General features: G+C 41.3%; 1 protein-coding gene across 5 annotated transcripts in view; it reads left to right on the forward strand.

The window, feature by feature from the left end:
- Window positions 1-21,510, forward strand: part of ALDH18A1 (aldehyde dehydrogenase 18 family member A1) — a 47,023-nt gene that overhangs the window by 16,054 nt on the left and 9,459 nt on the right. For 3 of the 5 annotated variants that reach the window (XM_077878240.1, XM_077878241.1, XM_077878244.1), the window contains exons 4-13: window positions 3,533-3,682; window positions 3,770-3,874; window positions 6,350-6,508; window positions 6,932-7,022; window positions 11,361-11,485; window positions 12,564-12,708; window positions 13,710-13,783; window positions 14,831-14,924; window positions 17,535-17,755; window positions 19,810-19,947. In XM_077878240.1, the coding sequence (XP_077734366.1) occupies window positions 3,533-3,682; window positions 3,770-3,874; window positions 6,350-6,508; window positions 6,932-7,022; window positions 11,361-11,485; window positions 12,564-12,708; window positions 13,710-13,783; window positions 14,831-14,924; window positions 17,535-17,755; window positions 19,810-19,947 (1,302 nt within the window). The remainder of the gene's footprint in view (window positions 1-3,532; window positions 3,683-3,769; window positions 3,875-6,349; window positions 6,509-6,931; window positions 7,023-11,360; window positions 11,486-12,563; window positions 12,709-13,709; window positions 13,784-14,830; window positions 14,925-17,534; window positions 17,756-19,809; window positions 19,948-21,510) is intronic. The other 2 variants (XM_077878242.1, XM_077878243.1) reach the window with 1 other exon arrangement.

A 21,510-nucleotide genomic window follows, 5' to 3' on the forward strand; every position in this document is an offset into this window, starting at 1 on the left:
GGATCCTATTGGCCAGTATCTTGTTGAGAATTTTTGCATCCATGTTCATCAGGGATATTGGTCTGTAATTCTCCTTTTTGGTGGGGTCTTTGGTTTTGGAATTAAGGTGATGCTGGCCTCATAGAACGAATTTGGAAGTACTCCATCTCTTTCTATCTTTCCAAACAGCTTTGATAGAATTCCCCTGGGAAGCCATCTGGCCCTGGACTCTTGTGTCTTGGGAGGTTTTTGATGACTGCTTCAATTTCCTCCCTGGTTATTGGCCTGTTCAGGTTTTCTATTTCTTCCTGTTCCAGTTTTGGTAGTTTGTGGCTTTCCAGGAATGCGTCCATTTCTTCTAGATTGCCTAATTTATTGGCGTATAGCTGTTCATAATATGTTTTTAAAATCGTTTGTATTTCCTTGGTGTTGGTAGTGATCTCTCCTTTCTCATTCATGATTTTATTAATTTGAGTCTTCTCTCTCTTCTTTTTAATAAGGTTGGCTAATGGTTTATCTATCTTATTAATTCTTTCAAAGAACCAACTCCTGGGGGATCCCTGGGTGGTGCAGCGGTTTGGCGCCTGCCTTTGGCCCAGGGCGCGATCCTGGAGACCCGGGATCGAATCCCACGTTGAGCTCCCTGCATGGAGCCTGCTTCTCCCTCTGCCTGTGTCTCTGCCTCTCTCTCTCTCTGTGTGACCATCATAAATAAATAAAAATTTAAAAAAAAAAAAAAAAAAAAAAAAAAGAACCAACTCCTGGTTCTGTTGATCTGTTCCATAGTTCTTTTGGTCTCGATTTTGTTGAGTTCTGCTCAAATTTTAATTAACTCTCTTCTTCTGCTGGGTGTAGGATCTATCTGCTGTTTTTTCTCTAGCTCCTTTATGTGTAAGGTGAGCTTTTGTATTTGAGTTCTTTCCAGTTTTTGAATGGATGCTTGTATTGTGATGTATTTCCCCCTTAGGACTGCTTTTGCTGCATCCCAAAGATTTTGAATGGTTGTATCTCCATTCTCATTAGTTTCCATTAATCTTTTCAATTCTTCCTTAATTTCCTGGTTGACCCTTTCCTCTTTTAGCAGGATGGTCCTTAACCTCCACGTGTTTGAGGTCCTTCCAAACTTCTTGTAATTTAGTTCTAATTTCAAGGCATTATGGTCTGAGAATATGCAGGGGACGATCCCAATCTTTTGGTATCGGTTCAGACCCGATTTGTGACCCAGTATGTGGTCTATTCTGGAGAAAGTTCCATGTGCACTTGAGAAGAATGTGTATTCAGTTGAGTTTGGATGGGATCAATTCATTTTAAAGTTTGTTTTGTTTTATTGTATTAGAGAGCACAAGTTGGGGAAAGGGAGAAGCAGACGCAGACTTCCTGCGGAATAGGGAGCCTGACACGGGACCCCAGGATTATGACCTGAGTTGAAGGCAGATGCTTAAGTGCTGAGCCACCCAGGTACCCCAGATCATTATAACAGATATTTATAAAAGGGCCATATTGTGAGAGACTTTACCAATGTGTAATTGTTATCTCTGCCCTTGGGCCGGAATTGGGACTCCCAAAGCAATTAGGTGATTGTTGAAAGCAGTAAATAATCAAGTGAATGGGCCTAAATCTTTATTGATGTTCAGTTCTTACAATCTGTGGCCAGTGGAAGCCACTTTACATTGGCTCCTGAGTCCATCTAACATGATCAAATGCCTTGGATAAGACCATTGATTCTATGTATTAGTAGTGCCCTGATCTAGAAAGCCTGTCCCTGGGGTCCATGGTTAATTGGTGACCTAAGCAAACCATTACCAGGGTCTTCCCACTGTTTTCATCAAGCTTCTCCTCTGCTCAAAACCTTCAATCTGCTTTCAAGACTGAAACACAATTCCTTTACATGACTTCCTGCCTAATAGAATGATCTGCTTTATTTCCCATTCTCCCTGGCAAGACCACTACCACTACTTTCAAGCTTACTTCCTCCCTAGCCCACCAGCATATCGTATTCATTCCTGCCTTTGTCTCCCACCTGGAATCCACTCTTAGAGCCTCCTCTTCCTCAGAACCGCTTGGTTGCACAACTCCAGGGGCACCATTCACACTGCACTTAGCAGCAGATACAAATCCTACCAGTCTTGGAGGCCCAGGCTGAGTCCCAGAGGGCCTTAATGAGCATAACTGTATTCTGACTTGACTTTCCCATCTTTGGGTTCCTCAGTCATTGTCATTTGGCAAGCTAAGAAAATGGAGCAGGGCAGCTGAGTGGCTCAGTAGGTTAAGCGTCTGCCTTCGGCTCAAATCGTGATCCCTGGGTCCTGGGATCGAGTCCCACGTTGGGCTCCCTGCCCCACAGGAAGTTGGCTTCTTCCTCTGCCCCTCCCCTCATTCTTTCTTCCTTGCTTACTCTCTCAATAAATAAAAATTTTAAAAAAACGATTGGAGCACTGTTATAACTGATTGGATCTTTTCTATTGAGATACTGAAATGTTTTAGGTAACACTGGTTTTTTGGATATATGCATATATAGTCTGTCTTTTAGCAGTTACTGCTGAAATATTTATAGATGAAATATGTCTGGTGCTTGGGATTGGTATTAAAATAATGGCAGAGCTGGCTGTAAAGGCAGGACTAGAGAGTGGGAAATTGGCATGAGAGATAGTTGTTGAAGCTCGGCGATGGGTACACGGGGAATTATAAAACTATTGTTACCACTATGGTTAAGTATGAAATTTTCTTTTTTGTATAGTGCATTTGTTAATATTTCTTAAGTTATTTATTTATTCATTTTAAGTAATCTCTACACCCAACATGGGGCCTGAACTCACAACCCTGAGATTGAGTCACATGCTCCTCTGACAGCCAGCCAGGCACCCCAAGTATGAAATTTTGTATGATACAAAGTTATTTTTCAAAATGATTCATCATAGGTGTTTGAGTTCCTGAGCCAGCTGAGAGGGCTCAAACATCAGGAAGAAGGGACACATTAGGAATACGGACTTTATTTGTAGCTTGAATCTTTGATTCTTTCAATGCACATCTGTCCAAAGTAGGGAACAAAGTGACGACAGCTGATCTGGGCAGACAGAACAGAGTGGAGTCAGCATCTGTCCTTGGTCTAGCCTAAGATGACCCATAGGGATCAATATACCTCAGAAAGAGCCTCAATCTCCCAGATCATGTCTTAGAACCTAATAAGCCATCTGCTAAGTTTACATTGCAGTTCCTAGTTCCAGACTTCTTTTTCTGGAACAATTAGGCCTTCTATACTATAGACTCCCAGTGGATACCATCAAGTGCTGTGGATGTCAAAGCTGCCTGCACAGCAGAATCCGCTTACTCAAAATTCCTGATACCTGCCTGCTATCTACTTACCAGATTTGAGTTAGCATCTAGGAATCTGTATTTTTACGAAACAACCTGGGTGGTTCTTCCAAAGCCAGCCCAGTGCTGGTCCTTAAACCAGCATTTGGGATCCACTCCATCATCTGTCCTACTTGAGTCTCTTGTGAAGAAAGGAAAGAGATGATATAGGGACTTGCGCCTTTTCCTTTCTCAATGTCAGGTGTCAGTGCTACAGAATCAAGGCCGAGAGATGATGCTTGTGACCAGTGGAGCCGTAGCCTTTGGCAAGCAACGCTTGCGCCATGAGATCCTTCTGTCTCAGAGTGTGCGGCAGGCCCTGCACTCGGGGCAGAACCAGCTGAAAGAGATGGTGAGTGTTACTTCCCCAGCCCTTTAATGGGTCCACAGGCCTCCTTCCCTCACTCCCAACTGCACTATATCTATTTGTGTGTTACAGGCAATTCCAGTCTTAGAAGCACGAGCCTGCGCAGCCGCCGGACAGAGTGGACTGATGGCCTTATATGAGGCCATGTTTACCCAGTACAGCATCTGTGCTGCTCAGGTGAGAGGCTTACCTTTACAGAGAGGTGTAGGACCTATAAGGATGATTCCCATGGAACAAAGGAAAGATGAGCTGGGCTCCAGAGCCGGACTGCTAGGATACAGTCTTGACTTTACTACTTGTTAGTTGGGAAGTCTGGAGAAAGTCTTGAGGTCTAACCTTTTTGTGCCTGAGTCTCCTCATCTGAAAAAAAGAAGGTAATATCAGGGCTTACTTGAGAGGGTCTTTGGAAGAAGTTAATGAGAAAATATATGAAAAGCATTTAATGTAGTGTCATTCCCAGTAGTTATTAGCATTTGTTATTGTACTAGTAACACTTAATGGCTACTACTATAAGTGTTTATATTCCTAAAGACAATAAAGTTAGATGTCTTTATTTCGTTGGGTTGCTTCTCTTTGTACCTGCTTGCCTTGTATAATAAATTTCTATCAGGCATTCAAAAAAAAGAGTAATGTCTGTGGTTTGTTTTCATTCATTTAGCAAATATTTATTGAGCACTTACGGTGTACCAAAAAGTGTGTTAGGCATTGGGGATACTGTGGTAAACAAATCAACCATGGTTCTAGTCCTTACGGAAATTATACATTTTTAGTGAGTGGTCACCCCTGAATGTTCTAGAACCTTGTTACCACATTTTTTACCTAAATTTCCAGAATTTTTTTTCAGTTATATCTTTAGTCATCAGTACAACTACACACTAGAAAACATGTAAATATCACAAAACAACTAACAGTCACTTCACAAAACATTTGAAAAATTTTGAACTCCCCAAGTTATTGCCTTTGCTGCCCCTGATCCTACCATTTACACAGATATTATTTTACATATCTGATGTTGTTGTACATACCTTTCAAGTCTTTGGTCTTTTCATTTCCTACTGCTTTTTCTGTTTTCTCCATAATTCTCACAGTGTTATCCACAGTGATATTGTAGTATTGTTCCAAAGTGTCATTGAGTAACTGAACTGAAGCAGAAAGGCATGGACTTGCCTACTTGTTGTCTGTAGCTGGGGACCCCACTCTCTTAGATTTTTTCCTGTTAGCATAAATATAATAGAAATCTCAATTTCTGTCAGCCACTATTATCACCTCTCTTATCCACAATCCAATGATAATTTGAGTCTTTAGTGTTTTAAAAGTGTCTGGAGCCAAATGAGGAAACTTAGGTCCAGTGACTATGCTTTTGGTTTTTTTCTCCCGGGTATGATGCTTTTTGAGTTTTTTTTTTATTTGTTTTTTAATTTTTATTTATTTATTTTAATTTATTTTAAGATTTTATTTATTTATTCATGAGAGACAGAGAGAGAGAGAGGCAGAGACATAAGCAGAGGGAGAAGCAGGCTCCATGTAGGAAGCCCGATGTGGGACTCAATCCTAGGACTCTGGGAATACCCTGAGCCAAAGGCAGATGCTCAACCACTGAGCCACCCAGATGTCCCACTCTCCTGTGGTTTCTTGTTGTCTTTAGTAACCCTGTTTTAAAGACCATTATCAGGGGTGCCTAGTGGTTCAGTTGGTTGAGCATCTGACTCTTCATTTTGGCCCAGGTCATGATCTTGGGTTCCTGGGCTTGAGCCTGGCATTGGGCTCCACACTCAGCAGTGTGTGCTTGGGATTCTCCCCCTCTTCCTCCTTTCCCCAACCCTGCTTACATGTACGTTCATACTCTCTCTCTCCCTCTCTAAAAATAGAATCTTAAAAAAAAAAAAAAAGATCACTATAAGTGGCTTTTGGAAATCTCTACCAGGTTGTTTGTCACATTTTAACCTTAAGTACAGCAGCTTATTTTTTCTTCATAAAAATGAAATTGATTTGTATCCTAACAGACTTCCCTTCTCCACTCACATACTTTTCTCTTTTAGGGCTCTTCCCTGAACTAAGTTTTGTCTAGCTCTTCTTTCAGTTTGTGGCTAAAGACTCACCTTCATAAACCTCTCAGACCAATCCCACTACTCAGATAGTCTTTGCTAAGTGCAGCAACGGTCAGCTACTAGAGCAACAGTGGCAGCCCAGCCTGATTCTGTTTTGTCCCATAAACTTCTCAGAGCAGAGCAGGCCATCTTTCACTCACCAGATATTTCAGTGCCTACTGTGGCCAGCTCCTGAATCAGATGCTAGAATACAGAGATATTTTAGAGATTAATGGATGGCCATCTCTTCCCTGAAAGTGTGTCTCTTGAAAGTTCATACATTAATTTTTTAAATTCAGTAAATAGAAGAGATTTAACAGCTCTTTGAGAATTAAAGTACTTTTACAAGAAGTCTTGAGCATCCTTAAATATTCTAAGTGATTCATTTTTTTTCCCCATCTTTAAAAGAATTGGTTAAACATCCAAAGATGTATGTTCCATTGCAATCTGTATGGGATCCAGAAACCTAGAGTTTAACTCCTCTCCTCCTAGCATCTTTTGTATGCTGTTGCTGGGACATTCATAATTTTCCCCCTTTCTACATTTTTGATCCATTTAATTTTAGATTTTGGTGACCAACTTGGATTTCCACGATGAGCAGAAGCGCCGGAACCTTAATGGAACACTTCATGAGCTCCTCCGAATGAACATTGTCCCCATTGTCAACACAAATGATGCTGTTGTACCCCCTGCTGAGCCCAATAGTGATCTCCAGGGGGTAAATGTGGGTAAAGTATTCCTAAGGGTTGAGCATGCTGGAGACTAATGCCATGCTATGCTGCATGTACTAACACCAGAAGTTTGGCATGAACAAGATGGAGAAATTGGGATAGAAGCTGGCCTCATGGAACAGTGGCTGCATAAGCTCTTCTGAAGTCAAGGGGTCTCATTCTGCAGGGTGAGGTGCTGTAGTGATTTCACATGGTGCTATGAGCATGGCTTGTGTGTAGCAATGGAAAAGGGTGCATGTTTGGAAATGGGGTGGCCAGTAGACACAGTGTTTTACAGACAGAAGGGGCCTATGAGAGCTGTTATCTACACACTTGAAAATTAATTTTGCCTGCCAAAACCAGCAGAGTGCTTCTGTGAATGTCTTCTTGAACTGTATGGCTTTCACTCACTTTTTGACTTTTTACCTGCATTCCAGGTTATTAGTGTTAAAGATAATGATAGCCTGGCTGCACGTCTGGCTGTGGAAATGAAAACTGACCTCCTGATTGTTCTTTCAGATGTAGAAGGTACAAAGTAATGTCCTTTCCTTTTATTCAGCCTTTGTTTTAAATACTAAACATGTGAGCACATGAATTCCCCTCTTTGTTGGAGTCCTTCTGTTTTTTTATTTTTGTTTTACTGTGGACCATTATTTTCTGAGTCCTTTGGCCTGACAAAGGGTTTTTATGGCTCTAAAGAAGGTAAGGGAATCTAGGAGATACAGTGTGAATGCTGAAATGTTGTCATTTCCAGGAAATTCAGGTTTTGTTTTGTTTTGTTTTTTTAGAACAGCATTATTGGGGATCCCTGGGTGGCTCAGCGGTTTAGCACCTGCCTTCGGCCCAGGGCATGATCCTGGAGACCCGGGATCGAGTCCCACATTGGGCTCCCTGCATGGAGCCTGCTTCTCCCTCTGCCTGTGTCTTTGCCTCTCTCTCTCTCTCTCTCTCTCTCTCTCTCTGTGTGCCTCTCATGAATAAATTAAAAAAAAAAAAAAGCAGCTTTATATAGATGTAATTCACAGCTCACCTATTTAAGACTTAAAATTTAATTCATTGATTTTTAGTATATTCGTACAGTTGCTCAACCCTGACAATAGTTTTATTTTTTTATTTTTAAAGATTTTCTTTATTTATTTGACAGAGAGATCAAGCAGAGGAAGCAGCAGGCAGAGGGAGAGGGAGAAGCAGGCTCTTCATGGGGCAGGGAGTCCAATGCAGAGCTCAATGTGGGGCTCAATCCCAGGACCCCAGGACCACAACCCAAACCAATGGTGGACACTTAACTGAGTGAGCCACCCAGGTGCTCCCTGACAACAGTTTTAGAAAAATTTTTATCATCCCAGTAAGAAACCCCGTACCCCTTAGCCGTCACTCCTCATTTCCTCCGACTCTCCAGCCCTAGGCAACATCTCATCTACTTTCTCTTTCTATGGCTTTACTTGTTACGGACATTCTGTAGAAGTGAGGTCACACAATATGTGATCCTTTGTGACTGGGGTCTTTCATTTAGCATAATGTTTTCAAGGTTCATTGATCGACGACAGCATCTGTCAGTATTCCTTTTCTTTTTATTGCCAAATACTACTCCATTGTGTACATGGTACCACATTGTATTTACCCATTCATTAGTGGACAGACATGCTACTATGAACATTCGTGTCCAAATTTTTGTGCGAACGTGATTACCTAGGCACAGAATTGCTAGATCATTTAGTAATTCTGTGTATGGTTAGCCTTTTGGGTTTTTTTGTTTGTTTTTTGGGGGTTTTTTTGTTTTTATTTTATTTATTTATTTATGATAGACATAGAGAGAGAGAGGCAGAGACATAGGAGGAGGGAGAAGCAGGCTCCATGCTGGGAGCCTGACGTGGGACTTGATCCCGGGACTCCAGGATCGCGCCCTGGGCCAAAGGCAAGCGGTAAACTGCTGAGCCACCCATGGACCCCCTGGTTAGCCTTTTGAAGAAGTGCCAGACTGGTTCCAAAACAGCTGCATCGTTTTGCATTCCTGCCAGCTCTATATGAAGGTTCTAGTTTCTCCACATCCTTGCCAATACTTACCTCTTACAATCTGCCTTTTTGGTTGTAGCCATCTAAGTGGGTGTGAAGTGCTATTTCATTGTGGTTTTGATCACTTTCAGTTTTTAATGTAGATCATGAGACAGATGATATTAAATTGGAGCCAGCGCAGAAGTCCAGGCTATGTAGCCACCATGGTCTTATATGTTAATCTATTTTTCCCTGCTTTTCCCTTCCTCATAGAGGGGTCCCTCTTAACTCCAGTTTGATTCTCCATTTACTCTTCTCACTTTCTTAAGCTATTCCCATTTTACATTTTGACCCATAAGGAATGTGGTAGCTGCGTCTAAAATTGGCTAACCCTACAGGATCCCAAAGTCCCCCCTTACATTCCCAGGAGATTAGAAAAACCTGTTAATTCCTCAGCCCACACCCAAGACAGGCTCCTTTGGCAGGACTTTTTTTCCATTTACACTCCAGTGGTGTACAGTGGTGTACAGAGCAGGGGGCTGCCTAGTGGAGGCAGGGGCAGATATAGGTGGATTGATCTGTCTTCTGTCCATGTGGGAAGTCTGATATATACCATACTTACATGTCAGTTTCTTTACCTATAAGAAGTCTTGGTAGCATTTTAATTCTCTGTAAATTTGAAATCTCAGGATAGGAATAGCTAGATTGGCATTAAGAGTGAGCCACTCTAGAGAAGGTGGCTTTTCAGTTAATCAACAGATTTTTATTAAATTTCTACTGTGCACAAATACTGTGCTAGGTGCTTTATAAACGTTAATTTATTGAATCTTTATAGCAATCCTGCAAAGCAGGTAGGTTAGCTCAGTTATTCAGATGAAGAATTTAAAAATTAAATTCAGATCAGTTAAATGGTATATCCAAAGTCACATAGTACTTAGCAGAGGCTGGTTTCAAAACTAAATCTGCTCGGTTTAAAAATCTCTTCCCTGTTTTCTATGCTGCCTGGCAAGGTACAGGACATGAGTTTGAGAGATCAATATATAAAGCCCAATTTGAACTAGACTCTAGTAAACGTTTTTAATGCAGCCTTGAACATCAAAATTGGCCATCAGGGTGATAGCATGTATCAGTACTTTTCTTGTTATTGCCAAATAATATTGTACTCTAGATATACCCCTTTTATTTGCCCATTCAGCAATCGATAGACATTTGAGCTATTACAACTAACGCTGCTATGAATATTTGTGTACAGATGTATATAGATGTACAAAAATCAGACTTGTGCTATATTAACCCTGATTATCCACTGAATGTTGATTTTTAGCACAATATTAGAATTTTAAATATCATTGGCGGTTTTGAGAAGCTGCTATAAGGGGAAAAGAAGGGTAGGCAGCATATCAATGCTAGGTACTCATCAAACGTCTCTGGAGGAGGTTTGGCCTGGAATTGTGCAACATTGCCTGTGCTATTTCTGTATAAAACCAGAACAGCCTCAGAATTGAAGCCTATGATTTCATAGCATAGTGCCTACTGAGAAGACGCCAGCCCTGAATCCACGAGCCATGAGTACGGGGATGCGAGGGACAGAGGTTGTGAGAAATGGTTTTTCCTCTCCCTGTAATTGCTGCCATGGTTAGCACTGCTTCATTCCATACCGCACACCGGTTTCATCACTCCTCTGATTCCTTTTTCCCAGCAAGGACATGTTTAGCAGGCTTGTGTTAGAGATTTGGAATAATGAAGCAGAGAGGGCTGTATTATCACATAGGAAAAGCAGTAACTTAAACCAAAAACATCACTGCCCAAATGTCCTTAAGCCGCACGCTTGCTTCGGCAGCACACATACCAAATGTCCTTGAGCCAGTCCCCAGTCCTGGGCAGTTCCTTCCTGTATACATCCCACTTAGGCCTTGATGTGATTCTATTTTCACAGGCCTATGATTTTTCTCTCCAAGGCTCCAACTTGTCCTTTTTACAAGTGAAATTGTGAAGATTTTAAATCATGGATTGTATGTATATAATGTTTCATGTAACTCGTATTTTATGTTATTCTATTCAGTTATAAAAGGGGCATAGGCTTTGTGATGATAAATCTGGACTGAATGCCAAGAGTCTGCACTCTTCTGCTGACACAACCTAACCTTCACAGCAGCTTACCCATAACATGGGGAGTATGGTCAGTGGCTGTTTCAAAGGATGCTGTGAGAGTTCATAAAACCTATCTCCCATTTTATCCCACTCAGAGATAGTCACATTATAGTATACAGTATATATAGTGTATAGCTGCTGCTCGGTTTCTGCAGTGTCCAGTCATCCTTTTCAGTTACTTCCTTAATTCAGCATCATAAGTACCAGTGGCAGAGGTGAGGACAGCTTGCCGGTAGACAGTGGACAGGACTGGTAAGTTTTGTGCCAAGGATATGGTCGTGCCGTGATGCTGGCAAGCATTCATTCATTAAGCCAGGTTATAGGGACGCCTGGGTGGCTCAGCAGTTGAGCGTCTGCCTTTGGCTCAGGGCGTGATCCCGGGATCCGGGATCGAGTGCTGCATTGGGCTCCTTGCATGGAGCCTGCTTCTCCCTCTGCTTGTTTCTCTGCCTCTCTCTGTGTGTGTCTCTCATGAATAAATAAATAAAATCTTAAAAAAAAAAAGGCAGGTTATAAAAGTATGTAAGGAGAGTCGTCCTGTTGCTGCTTTTCAGCATGGGTAGACTATACAGATCCCTCAATCTCTTTTCTGGTTAGAGCTGATAGGACACAATTCATCTGGATCACTCACGTACAGAGTGGTTGGCAAGTTCCCAGGGGGTCTGTCTTAGGGGACACTCACTTCCATTAAAGCAGTGTTACTGAGTCTTGTCTACTTTTTAGGTCTCTTTGACAGTCCTCCCGGGTCAGATGATGCAAAGCTTATTGATATATTTTATCCGGGAGATCAGCAGTCTGTGACCTTTGGAACCAAGTCAAGAGTAGGAATGGGTGGTATGGAAGCCAAGGTAAGGGTGTGATGCTCTTACTGTCTGTAACAGATATAATACCAAACAGTATTTTACCCTTTTTACTTCTGTGAGTGTTTGGGGGCTAATGATTACAATACTAAGCACATACATACTTAAATATGCACGCATCTAAATGTGGGTTTAATGTGTATTGTATAACAATGTTTAGTCATGTCTATGTATGTATTCTCTTTACTAATGTTACATAGTGCATTAATGTGTAAACTTGTCAAGGGCAAGGTCTATATATTTTTCATAATTCATAAGTCCTCTAATGTTATCACTCAAATATTTCTTTCCTTTTTTTTGTTTTTATAGATTTAAAAAAAATTTTTAATCTATATGCCCAACATGGGATTCAAACTCTCAACCCTGAGATTAAGAGTCTCACAGTTCAATGACTGAGGCAGCCAGGCATCCCAGCCCAAATATGCCTTATGAAGTCTTTCAGAAATTCTTCTCTCCCTTAAGTTATTCTAAGAAGCAATACCCTTAAGATAGGGAATCATATGTGGCAATGGCAGAAACCTACAAAAGAGATAGACAAAAGCTAAAAGAACTCAGAATCAGACTCTGGTCAAACACCAAGCTGGACACTAAGTTGAGGCAAGTAGGTCAAATGTAGAACTTAGGAGTTCCAGAACTAGAGAGTCTTGGAACAGAGCATAGAGGGCAGATTGGCTTATCATTAGGTAGCATGTGCTGAAGTTGGGCGGGAGAGAGTGCACAGGCTGAGTGTTTTCAGAGCTTCCGAGCTATTCGAAACATTCCTTCAGGGCAGCCCCGGTGGCGCAGCGGTTTAGCGCCGCCTGCAGCCCAGGGCGTGATCTGGAGACCCTGGATCAAGTCCCACATCAGGCTCTCTGCATGGAACCTGCTTCTCCCTCTGCCTGTGTCTCTGCCTCTCTCTCTCTCTCTGCATCTCTATGAATAAATAAATAAAATCTTTAAAAAAAAAAAAAAAACATTGCTTCAATTGTTCAATACCACATTATATTCTCTTTTTGCAAGTTTAAAGGATGACGAGACCTGCAAAGATCTGAATCTCATGTTGGGATCTAACCTCTCCTATTAGGTGAAAGCAGCCCTCTGGGCTTTGCAAGGTGGCACTTCTGTGGTTATTGCCAACGGAACCCACCCAAAGGTGTCTGGGCATGTCATCACAGACATCGTGGAGGGGAAGAAAGTTGGCACCTTCTTTTCTGAAGTAAAGCCTGCAGGTAAGTAATTCTTCATAGAATCCCATGGTATATGGATGATAGGTAGCCATACCATGGCTAGATGAGACTATAGACTGAGTTCTCCTCTAGGAATAGAGATCACAAAATCAGTGTGTTGATGTTATGAATTATGGAATTGTTTCAAACATTCTTTGGAAAATTGGAATTTGCTTTGCTTTTGTAAAATTTAGCTAACCTGCCCAACTAGGCTCCCTGTTTTCTCAGAAACCAATAAGTTAAAGAATAAAAGCATCCTTTTTTTTTTTTTTTAAGATTTTATTTGTTCATGAGAAACAGAGAGAGAGAGGCAGAGACACAGGCAGAGGGAGAAGCAGGCTCCATGCAGGGAGCCCAACATGGAACTCAATCCTGGGTCTCCAGGATCACATCCTGGGCTGAAGGCGGTGCTAAACTGCTGAGCCACCCAGGCTGCCCAAGCATCCATTTTCTTAAGAAACATTTGCTTAGAGATGCCCAGAGATGCAAAGATGCATAAGACATGGTATGTACGCTCAATTGTTCACAAAGATAGAATTGCCCTATAATCTACATTCAGAAATGCAAACATGTTAGAGAATATAAGCCAAGGTGGAATTGAAAGAACTCTACAAGACGTAAATTGTATTGTCTACTTTAGAAATATAGACGAGTGGGACACCGGGGTGGCTCAGTGGTTGAGCATTTGCCTTGGACTCAGGGCGTGATCCCAGGATAAAGTCCCATATCAGGCTCCCTGCATGGATCCTGCTTCTCCCTCTGCCTATGTCTTTGCTTCTCTCTCTGTGTCTCTCATGAATAAATAAATAAAAACCCTTAAAAAAAAAAAAAAGAAATACAGACAAGTTTGTTTTATTTATGCCTGAGTTGTCTTGTATATTCTTTTGCCATTTTATTGGTATGAGTGACCTGTGGGAAACAGGCACACCAAGACACTGAGCATCTGTTCTTTGTACATGCTGAGGTAGCTGTCCATGATCTGATATTTGCAAATATTCTTATAGGTCCTACTGTTGAGCAACAGGGAGATATGGCTCGATCAGGAGGAAGGATGTTGGCCACTTTGGAACCTGAACAGGTAGTAATCCTAACATAATTTTGTTGATTTTTCAGAGTGAGTCATGCTGTGAATCAAGGGTGACTCCTCCTTCATTCCTCATGTCCCCACAGTTATTCTAGTTATTCTGCCTTTTTTCTTTCTCCAAATTTTATTTTCCCTTTTGTCTTTGTAGCCTGAGGCTAAGGTAGCTTTTCATCACTATGTTGTTTTGATCAAAAACATTATGAAAATGATGAGGCCAAAGAGGTTCACTATTATATATCAGGTATGGAAATATAGGAAAACTGATTAACTGAATCACCTAACGTACCCATTAGATGCAAACTCAAGAGCCTGCTCTCAGATAAGAGTCCTGCCCATAGTGAAGTGGCAGACACGAGGAGTCCAAAAATGCAAGGCAGTCAGGTGGAAGCTGGGGATTGGCTTCTCAAGGCTTGTGTTGTTAAGGATGGATTTGAGAGTGGTATATTTAGGTTTTTTCTAGGAAGTATTTTGGCCTGAGAAAGAAGAGAATTTAAAATAACTACAAGTAGAGAAAGGAAAGCAAGGGAAGAGCTTAGCTTATCTCTTATTTTTTTTTTTTTTTAGCTTATCTCTTAAACCACTTCCTTTGCTCCTTCATTAATCATACAAATTTGCCACACTTCTTAATCTAGGTAGGTAAGTAAGGATTGGGATCTCTTCAAGCATCCAGGACTGGGTGTTCTTCCTTTAGCTGAATTCATTTAATAAATAATTGTGTAAAAGAAAACCTACCTGGGAAGTAAACTATATAGCGATATTGAGTATACAGAGATGGATATATCATGCTGATTCAAAATGCTTGCCCCCTTCTTGGGGACAGATATTGTCATTCATTGGGGAGATTAGTGAGAGAAGAAGGAAAAATGAGGAGAGCCTAGGTGGTGGAGAATGACAGGAAGTAAGGAGATTTCAGTCAGTAGTGACATTGGATTTAGGAGCAAGACCTGACTCATTCAGAGGAGTAGATTTAAAAGTATGCTGTGCATTCTTCTTGGATTAATGTGTTTACTTGTTTGTTTAATGTTTTACCTTTCTTCCTAGAGAGCAGAGATTATCCATCATCTGGCTGATCTGTTGACAGACCAACGTGATGAGATCCTGTTAGCCAACAAAAAAGACATGGAAGAGGCAGAAGGTAGAGAGACCAAGTGATTTGGAGTCTGTTGTGAAGGATTTTGTTCTGGTTTTTGTTCTTTGTTTTACTAATAATTCTGGTATCAAAGTGTGCCTAAAGACAAGATTGTTATAGAAGAAATCATATACTCATTTTTATTAAAAGTTGCTTGCCAGTATTCATTGGGCTTTTTCAAATTACACATACCATCTCCAGCTCCTTTCCCAAATACTCTAGTACAGCCCTCCATAGGGCTTTTTCTGTAGCTACAAGTCATGAGCCATGGATACTATGGCAGTTTCAGGACAAAAAAAGAAAAGATTGAGCACCCCATCATTTTGGACATTCCCCAAATAGCAGCTGACACTTACTGAGGCCTTTCTATGTTGCCAGTTGTCATGCTAAAGGTTACAGACAAAATTTCATTTTATCTTTACAACATGGTATCTTTGAGTTAGCTGCTATTTATTATCCCTATTTTATAGAGGAGGAAACTGAAGCACAAACAAATTGTCATATGCCTAAAACCATATGGCTAGTTACAGATCCAGGATTATATGGACTGTGCATATAAAATAGCTGTGTAAGTAGTTTGTGGGGCCTGTGATGAAAGGCAGTTTCTCTTATAGTTAATCAGTGCGCAGTCTGCCCAGGGCTGACAGCAGATGCCATCCACAAATGCCTCTGAGGTACAGATAGTTGGGTGAGTGACGTGGCCGAACTCACACTGCAGGCAGCTAACTAGGTAGAGTCAGGTCAGCCCTCAGTCTTTCTCTTCTTCATAATTTTTTAAATTTCCACCCTAAAAAGTGGGAGGGTGATTTTATTGGGTTTAGAGTTCTTTCTCTTGAATAAATGTACCCTGAATTAAACAGCCAGATTAGTAGTGTTCCCTTCAAAGAAACCTTGCAAGGCTCATCAATATTATTTTGATTTCTTAAAACACTTTGAGTATTGCTTTGGAGTTTCCTTTACAGTTTACATCTGGTCTTTTGAATTTTTGCAGTATTGGAAAGTCATAAAATAGATTTTCAAAAGTGGAAGAAATCTTTGATGATAATCTTATCCAGTTCTTTAATGGAATTAAGATCCACTGAGGTTAAAGGTTTTGCTCAAGGTCACACAACTAATTGTTGGCAGACCTCTGACTTAGGATCCTAGTTATAGTTCTTTGGAAATTTGTAAGAACACACAGTGGCTTAAAAACAAAGTCCTGGGTTTACATGAGCATGGTGGTCCCCTCTGACTTGGTAAGCCCATTTCAGGAAATGTATCCTAAGACACTATTTCAAGGGGATGCCTGGGTGGCCTAGCGGTTAAGTGTCTGCTTTCAGCTCAGCACGTGATCCTAGAGTCCCAGGATCGAGTTCCACATCAGGCTTCCTGCATGGAGCTTGCTTCTCCCTCTGCCTTTGTTTATGCCTCTCTCTGTGTGTCTCTTATGAATAAATAAATAAAATCCTTTAAAAAACAAACAAACAACAACAAAACAATTTCAAGAAGAGAAAACTGCTCTGTACATAAAAATTCTTGGAGCAGGGTTATTTATCACCCTGAAACCTGCGAACAACCTCAGTATTTAATAACATACTTCTGGTTAAGTATATTAAGCTATATAAAATCAGTGGAATATTTAGCAGTAATTAGAACAGTTTTGGCAATATAGAAAATATGCATGCATTGTGAGGTGGAAAATTGGAATGTAACATTTAACACACACTGTTCAAAACTTGATTTTAACGCACAGGGAAAAGTATAAAGTATTGATTTAATTGGTTGATAAAATGATTTAACTTTTTTCTTAATATTGGTTCCTCCCCTCCTAAGTAGAAAACTTATTATTTTACCTTGGTTGATATGACTATAAAAAAGAAAGAGGAATTTTTCATCATCACATTCCAACATTAACCATAGTAATGATTTGTGATATATGATTCCAGATGATTTTCCTTGTGTGAATACATGTGTGTTATGAATGTGTGTGTGTGTATGTAGAGAGAACCACACCATGCAAATGATTGTATTTAAATTCAAAGAAAATGCTGTATATGAACTTACATGGAAGTTTTTATTTCTGAAGAAAACATGATTCTTGCTTTTGATCATAAAAATAAGTTAGTCATTAGAAAAAATTAAAATAATGCAGAAGGATAGAAATCATCACCAGACATCTCCCTGTGCACATGCATATATGCAACATTTGATAAATAAGATTTTATCATGCATGCTTTTTCATAACTTTGCCTTTTTCAGCTTTCTATATCAGTACATATAGATACATTATTTGTAATAACTGCATTATAGCTCATTGTTTAAATTTTTAAGTTGAATTTGATTTTTTCTATTGTAAAAATGCTGTGACAACTATCCTCATTACATGCAAGTTTGCTAATGCAAAATGACAAATTCTGGGAACTGAAATTGCTGGCACAGTGGGTATGGGTATACATGCCTTTTCCTGATGAATATCTTGCCAGAAGCCCCCTAGAAAAGCTGTAGCAGTGGCATGGCATTGTCTTCTCAAGGTCCCTAAGTTCATGTCTATTCCTAACACAGTGCCATGTGTTCAGTAAAGCGGCTGCAATCTACCCATAGCGGCTCCTTTATCATGTGTTCTTCACACATCTTTAGGGAGACTCGCAGCTCCTCTGCTGAAACGCTTAAGCCTCTCCACATCTAAATTGAACAGCCTGGCCATCGGTCTGCGACAAATTGCAGCCTCCTCACAGGATAGTGTGGGACGTGTTTTGCGCCGAACCCGAATTGCCAAGAACTTGGAACTAGAACAAGTGACTGTCCCAATTGGAGTCCTGCTAGTCATCTTTGAGTCCCGCCCTGACTGTCTGCCCCAGGTATGTGCCTGCCATTGGAGTGCGGGAAGAATGTGTTTTCAGGACTCGAAATAAGTCTCCCAAAGATAGTTTTCTTTTTTTTTAGTAAGAAAGTCTTGTTATTTCCTCTCCCAAAGATAATTTTTGAGATTTTTCAGGTTGTTGTTGTTTTTTTGTTTTTTTTTTGTTTTTGTTTTTGTTTCTATCTATGAGAGACAGAGAGAGAGGGGCAGAGACACAGGCAGAGGGAGAAGCAGGCTTCATGCAGGGAACCCGATGCAGGACTTGATCCAGGGTCTCCTAAACCACTCAGCTAAACCACTGAGCCACCCTGGCCGCCCACAGGTTGTTCTTAAAGTAATTATGTTACTGATTCTTTCAGTGATTCTAAAGTAGGTCTTCATATGTATATTTTACAGTTGAAGAAACTGAAACTTATAGAAGTTACTATTCCTGTCATGGTAGAACCCTAATCTGCTTTTAGGAATGGGTCCATGATATTTCTCTGCTTCCTTTCATCCATACTAGCTGATACTTCACATGGAGAAAGATTTCTTCTTTAGCCAACTACAGCTAAGGTTCCTCTTCTAGGATCTTAATTCTGGATGGCATCACAGATTCCATGAATTCTTTTTTTTTTTTTTTTTTTTTAAGATTTTTAAAATTTATTCATGAGAAACACAGAGAGGCAGAGACATAGGCAGAGGGAGAAGCAGGCTTTCTGCGGGGAGCCTGATGGTGGGACTCCATCCTGGGACTCACTCTCGGTATCCCAGGATCACACCCTGAAAGCCAAAAGCAGACACTCAACCACTGAGCCACTTGGGCATCCCAGAATCCATGAATTCTTAAATTTGTATGCAATACCGTGTACTAGTACATTCATGTAGAGAAGGTTTACATTTTATAAGGAGTCCATGAGCAATAAGAACAAAAAAGGATTCAGAACTAATCAAGGGATCCCTGGGTGGCTTAGCGGTTTAGTGCATGCCTTCAGCCCAGGTCATGATCCTGGAGTCCTGGGATCGAGTCCCACATCGGGCTCCCTGCATGGAGCCTGCTTCTCTCTCTGCCTGTGTCTCTGCCTCTCTCTCTCTCTGTTTCTCATGAATAAATAAATAAATAAAATCTTTTTTAAAAAAAAAGAACTAATCAAGATTAACATGTTCAGGCAAGGTTTTTTAGTAAAGTTTCTTTTATTACATTATAAAAATGGGAAAATTTTCATTCATCCCAAAAACATTCAGAAAGTTAAGCTTTAGGTCTTGGATGATCAGGTCAGTGTCATTAGCTCTTTGCTGTAAGAGGATAACTAACCCTCCTGGGTGGCCTGCTTTTCACTGGATTATCTCTGCAAAGAGATTTGTGACCAAAGGGGGCAGTGTGCTAGCACCAGCCAGGGCCTGAGGACAGACCCTGATGTTTTGGGAGTCCTTGATAAACAGCATGGTTTTAGGTCATGTCAGGGAATATTCATCACAAAGCATTCCAGTCTCCTAGGTTCACCCTATGCTCCTTGCTTGTGCTTCTTTCCCAGCAGTCTCTGCCACAGCTTGTCCAGGGGGTGTCAGGAAGTCTAGTCTTCTCCAGGTTCTCAGCACCAGGCAGTTAGAGTTCTCAGAACAGTTGCGGGGCCAGAATAGGAAGTGGCTGGAGATGCTACTCAGTCTCAGCCAGAGGCAGCTGAGCCGCCTGTCCCCAACCATGGCCAAAGTGGGAAGAGGGCCGTGTGATGCTGGCCACTTAGGTTACTTTGCTTAATGGTGCTGAGCAAGCCGTATAGTTTAGTTCCTGAGATTGGGTGCTTTGGCCCTGGAGTCAAGGCCTCTAGCCCTGCCAGTTATAAGCTATATGACTTTGGGGAGTCATCAACTTCTCTGGGCTTTGGTGTCCTTACCTGTAAAGCAGGGGGTACAACAAGCATTTAATTCACTGGAATGTCATGAGCCTTAAACAGATTAGACCTTATAAAGTGATTAGCACTGTCCTTGGCATAGGAGGAGTGCTCAGTGTTCAGTGAGTGCTAACTTACTACTTTTTCCCTTTGGCTCACTGCTCTCCCATTTGATCTGCAGGTGGCAGCCTTGGCTATTGCGAGTGGTAACGGCTTGTTACTCAAAGGAGGGAAGGAGGCCACACACAGCAATCGGATTCTTCACCTTTTGGCCCAAGAGGCCCTCTCAATCCATGGAGTCAAAGAGGCCATACAGCTGGTAGGTCCTTGCGAATGAGCCAAATCAGGCTCAGAAGGGTCTGGTCAGGTGTTTGGGTGTTTGAAGCAAAGCTTAGGTCACCTAAAGCCAAGCTACTTCCACAGGCAAGCTTGACGGGAACAGAAGCAGGTCCTGTGCACCTCCTGACACTGGACAATGCCAGAGGCTTCCTTGACCCAGGTGGTCTTAAGTGGCTTGGGAAGGCCACTGTCATACAGCTGTGTCCTAGCGCTGTGATTTACAAGAATGCCTGTTAGCCCTTCATTCTTAGGGCACATTCACCTAGAGTATGAGGTCAGGGTTCTGCTCACTAACAGTGATTTAGGGCAAGTCAGATGAAACAAATGTTATGAAACCATCATGCAACATGTGAATATGAGGTCATGCTATTATCATTATTGTTATCGTGCCTGTTATTTTAACCATCGTCTCACTTTCCTCAATTGACAACTGGAGTCTCTGAACTAGACAGTAATAGCCAGAGTTTACCGAGACCTGCTGTGGGCAAGGCAATTTCCATCCGTTACCTCATTTAGTCCTCAAAACAACCATAGCAGGAAGATACCATTAGTATTAGGGAAAAAATAGGCTGAATACTAAAAGTAACTCACCTAAAATCACACAGCCTGTGGTAAAGTTTAGATTTGAAGTTCAGCTGACTCCAGATCCTTCTCTTTCTCCGAGGCCCACTTATTCCGACATTCCAGGATTCTATTGGCTGCTGGGACAGTGTCTATAAACCCGCTGCTTTACATGCTCACTGATAAGAATTGGGTGTTTTTTCTTATGGCAACATAGGGGGTGGAAAGGGCACAGATTTTAGGGATTCAAATCCCAGCTCTAACACATCCTCGCTTAATTAGACAGGTTTCCTCCCAGCCCTCTTCCTACTGCTATATAACATCCATGCATTAAGTAGACAAGTATTGGCAGCCCTGGTGGCTCAGCGGTTTAAGCACCGCCTTCAGTCCAGGGCGTGATCCTGCAGACCCGGGATCAAGTCCCACATCAGGCTCCCTGCATGGAGCCTGCTTCTCCCGCTGCCTGTGTCTCTGCCTCTCTCTCTGTGTGTGTCTCTCATGAATAAATAAATAAAATCTTTATAAAAAAAAAAAACGTAGACAAGTATTATGTGAACAACTCTATGACTTTTTCCATGCATCGGTGTACACATATACGTACTGCCAGCCACATCCAGCTGTGGAGCATTTGCAGCATCCCAGATGGCTCCTGTGCCTTTCCTGATCAGTATGCCCCACCCCACTACCAGATGGCCACTTCTTTACTTCTTTCACTTTCAATCTATTTTGCTTGTTTTTGAACTTAATTATAATGGAATCATACAAAATACACCATACAAATTGTGTTGCATTTTTTGTTCATTTTTATGTCTGTGAAGGTCATTCACTTCGTTACCTCCAGCAGTCATTTTTTTTTATGACCACATGGTGTTCCATTTACATGTATATGCTATAGTTTATCCTTTCTTCTGTTGGCCAGCTTTTGAGCTGTCTCCAGGTTTGGGCTACACAGAATAAAGTTGCTATGAATGTTATTGTACAT

This window comes from Canis aureus, chromosome 29, assembly GCF_053574225.1.
Source record: "Canis aureus isolate CA01 chromosome 29, VMU_Caureus_v.1.0, whole genome shotgun sequence".
In the NCBI taxonomy this organism is placed as follows: domain Eukaryota; kingdom Metazoa; phylum Chordata; class Mammalia; order Carnivora; family Canidae; genus Canis; species Canis aureus.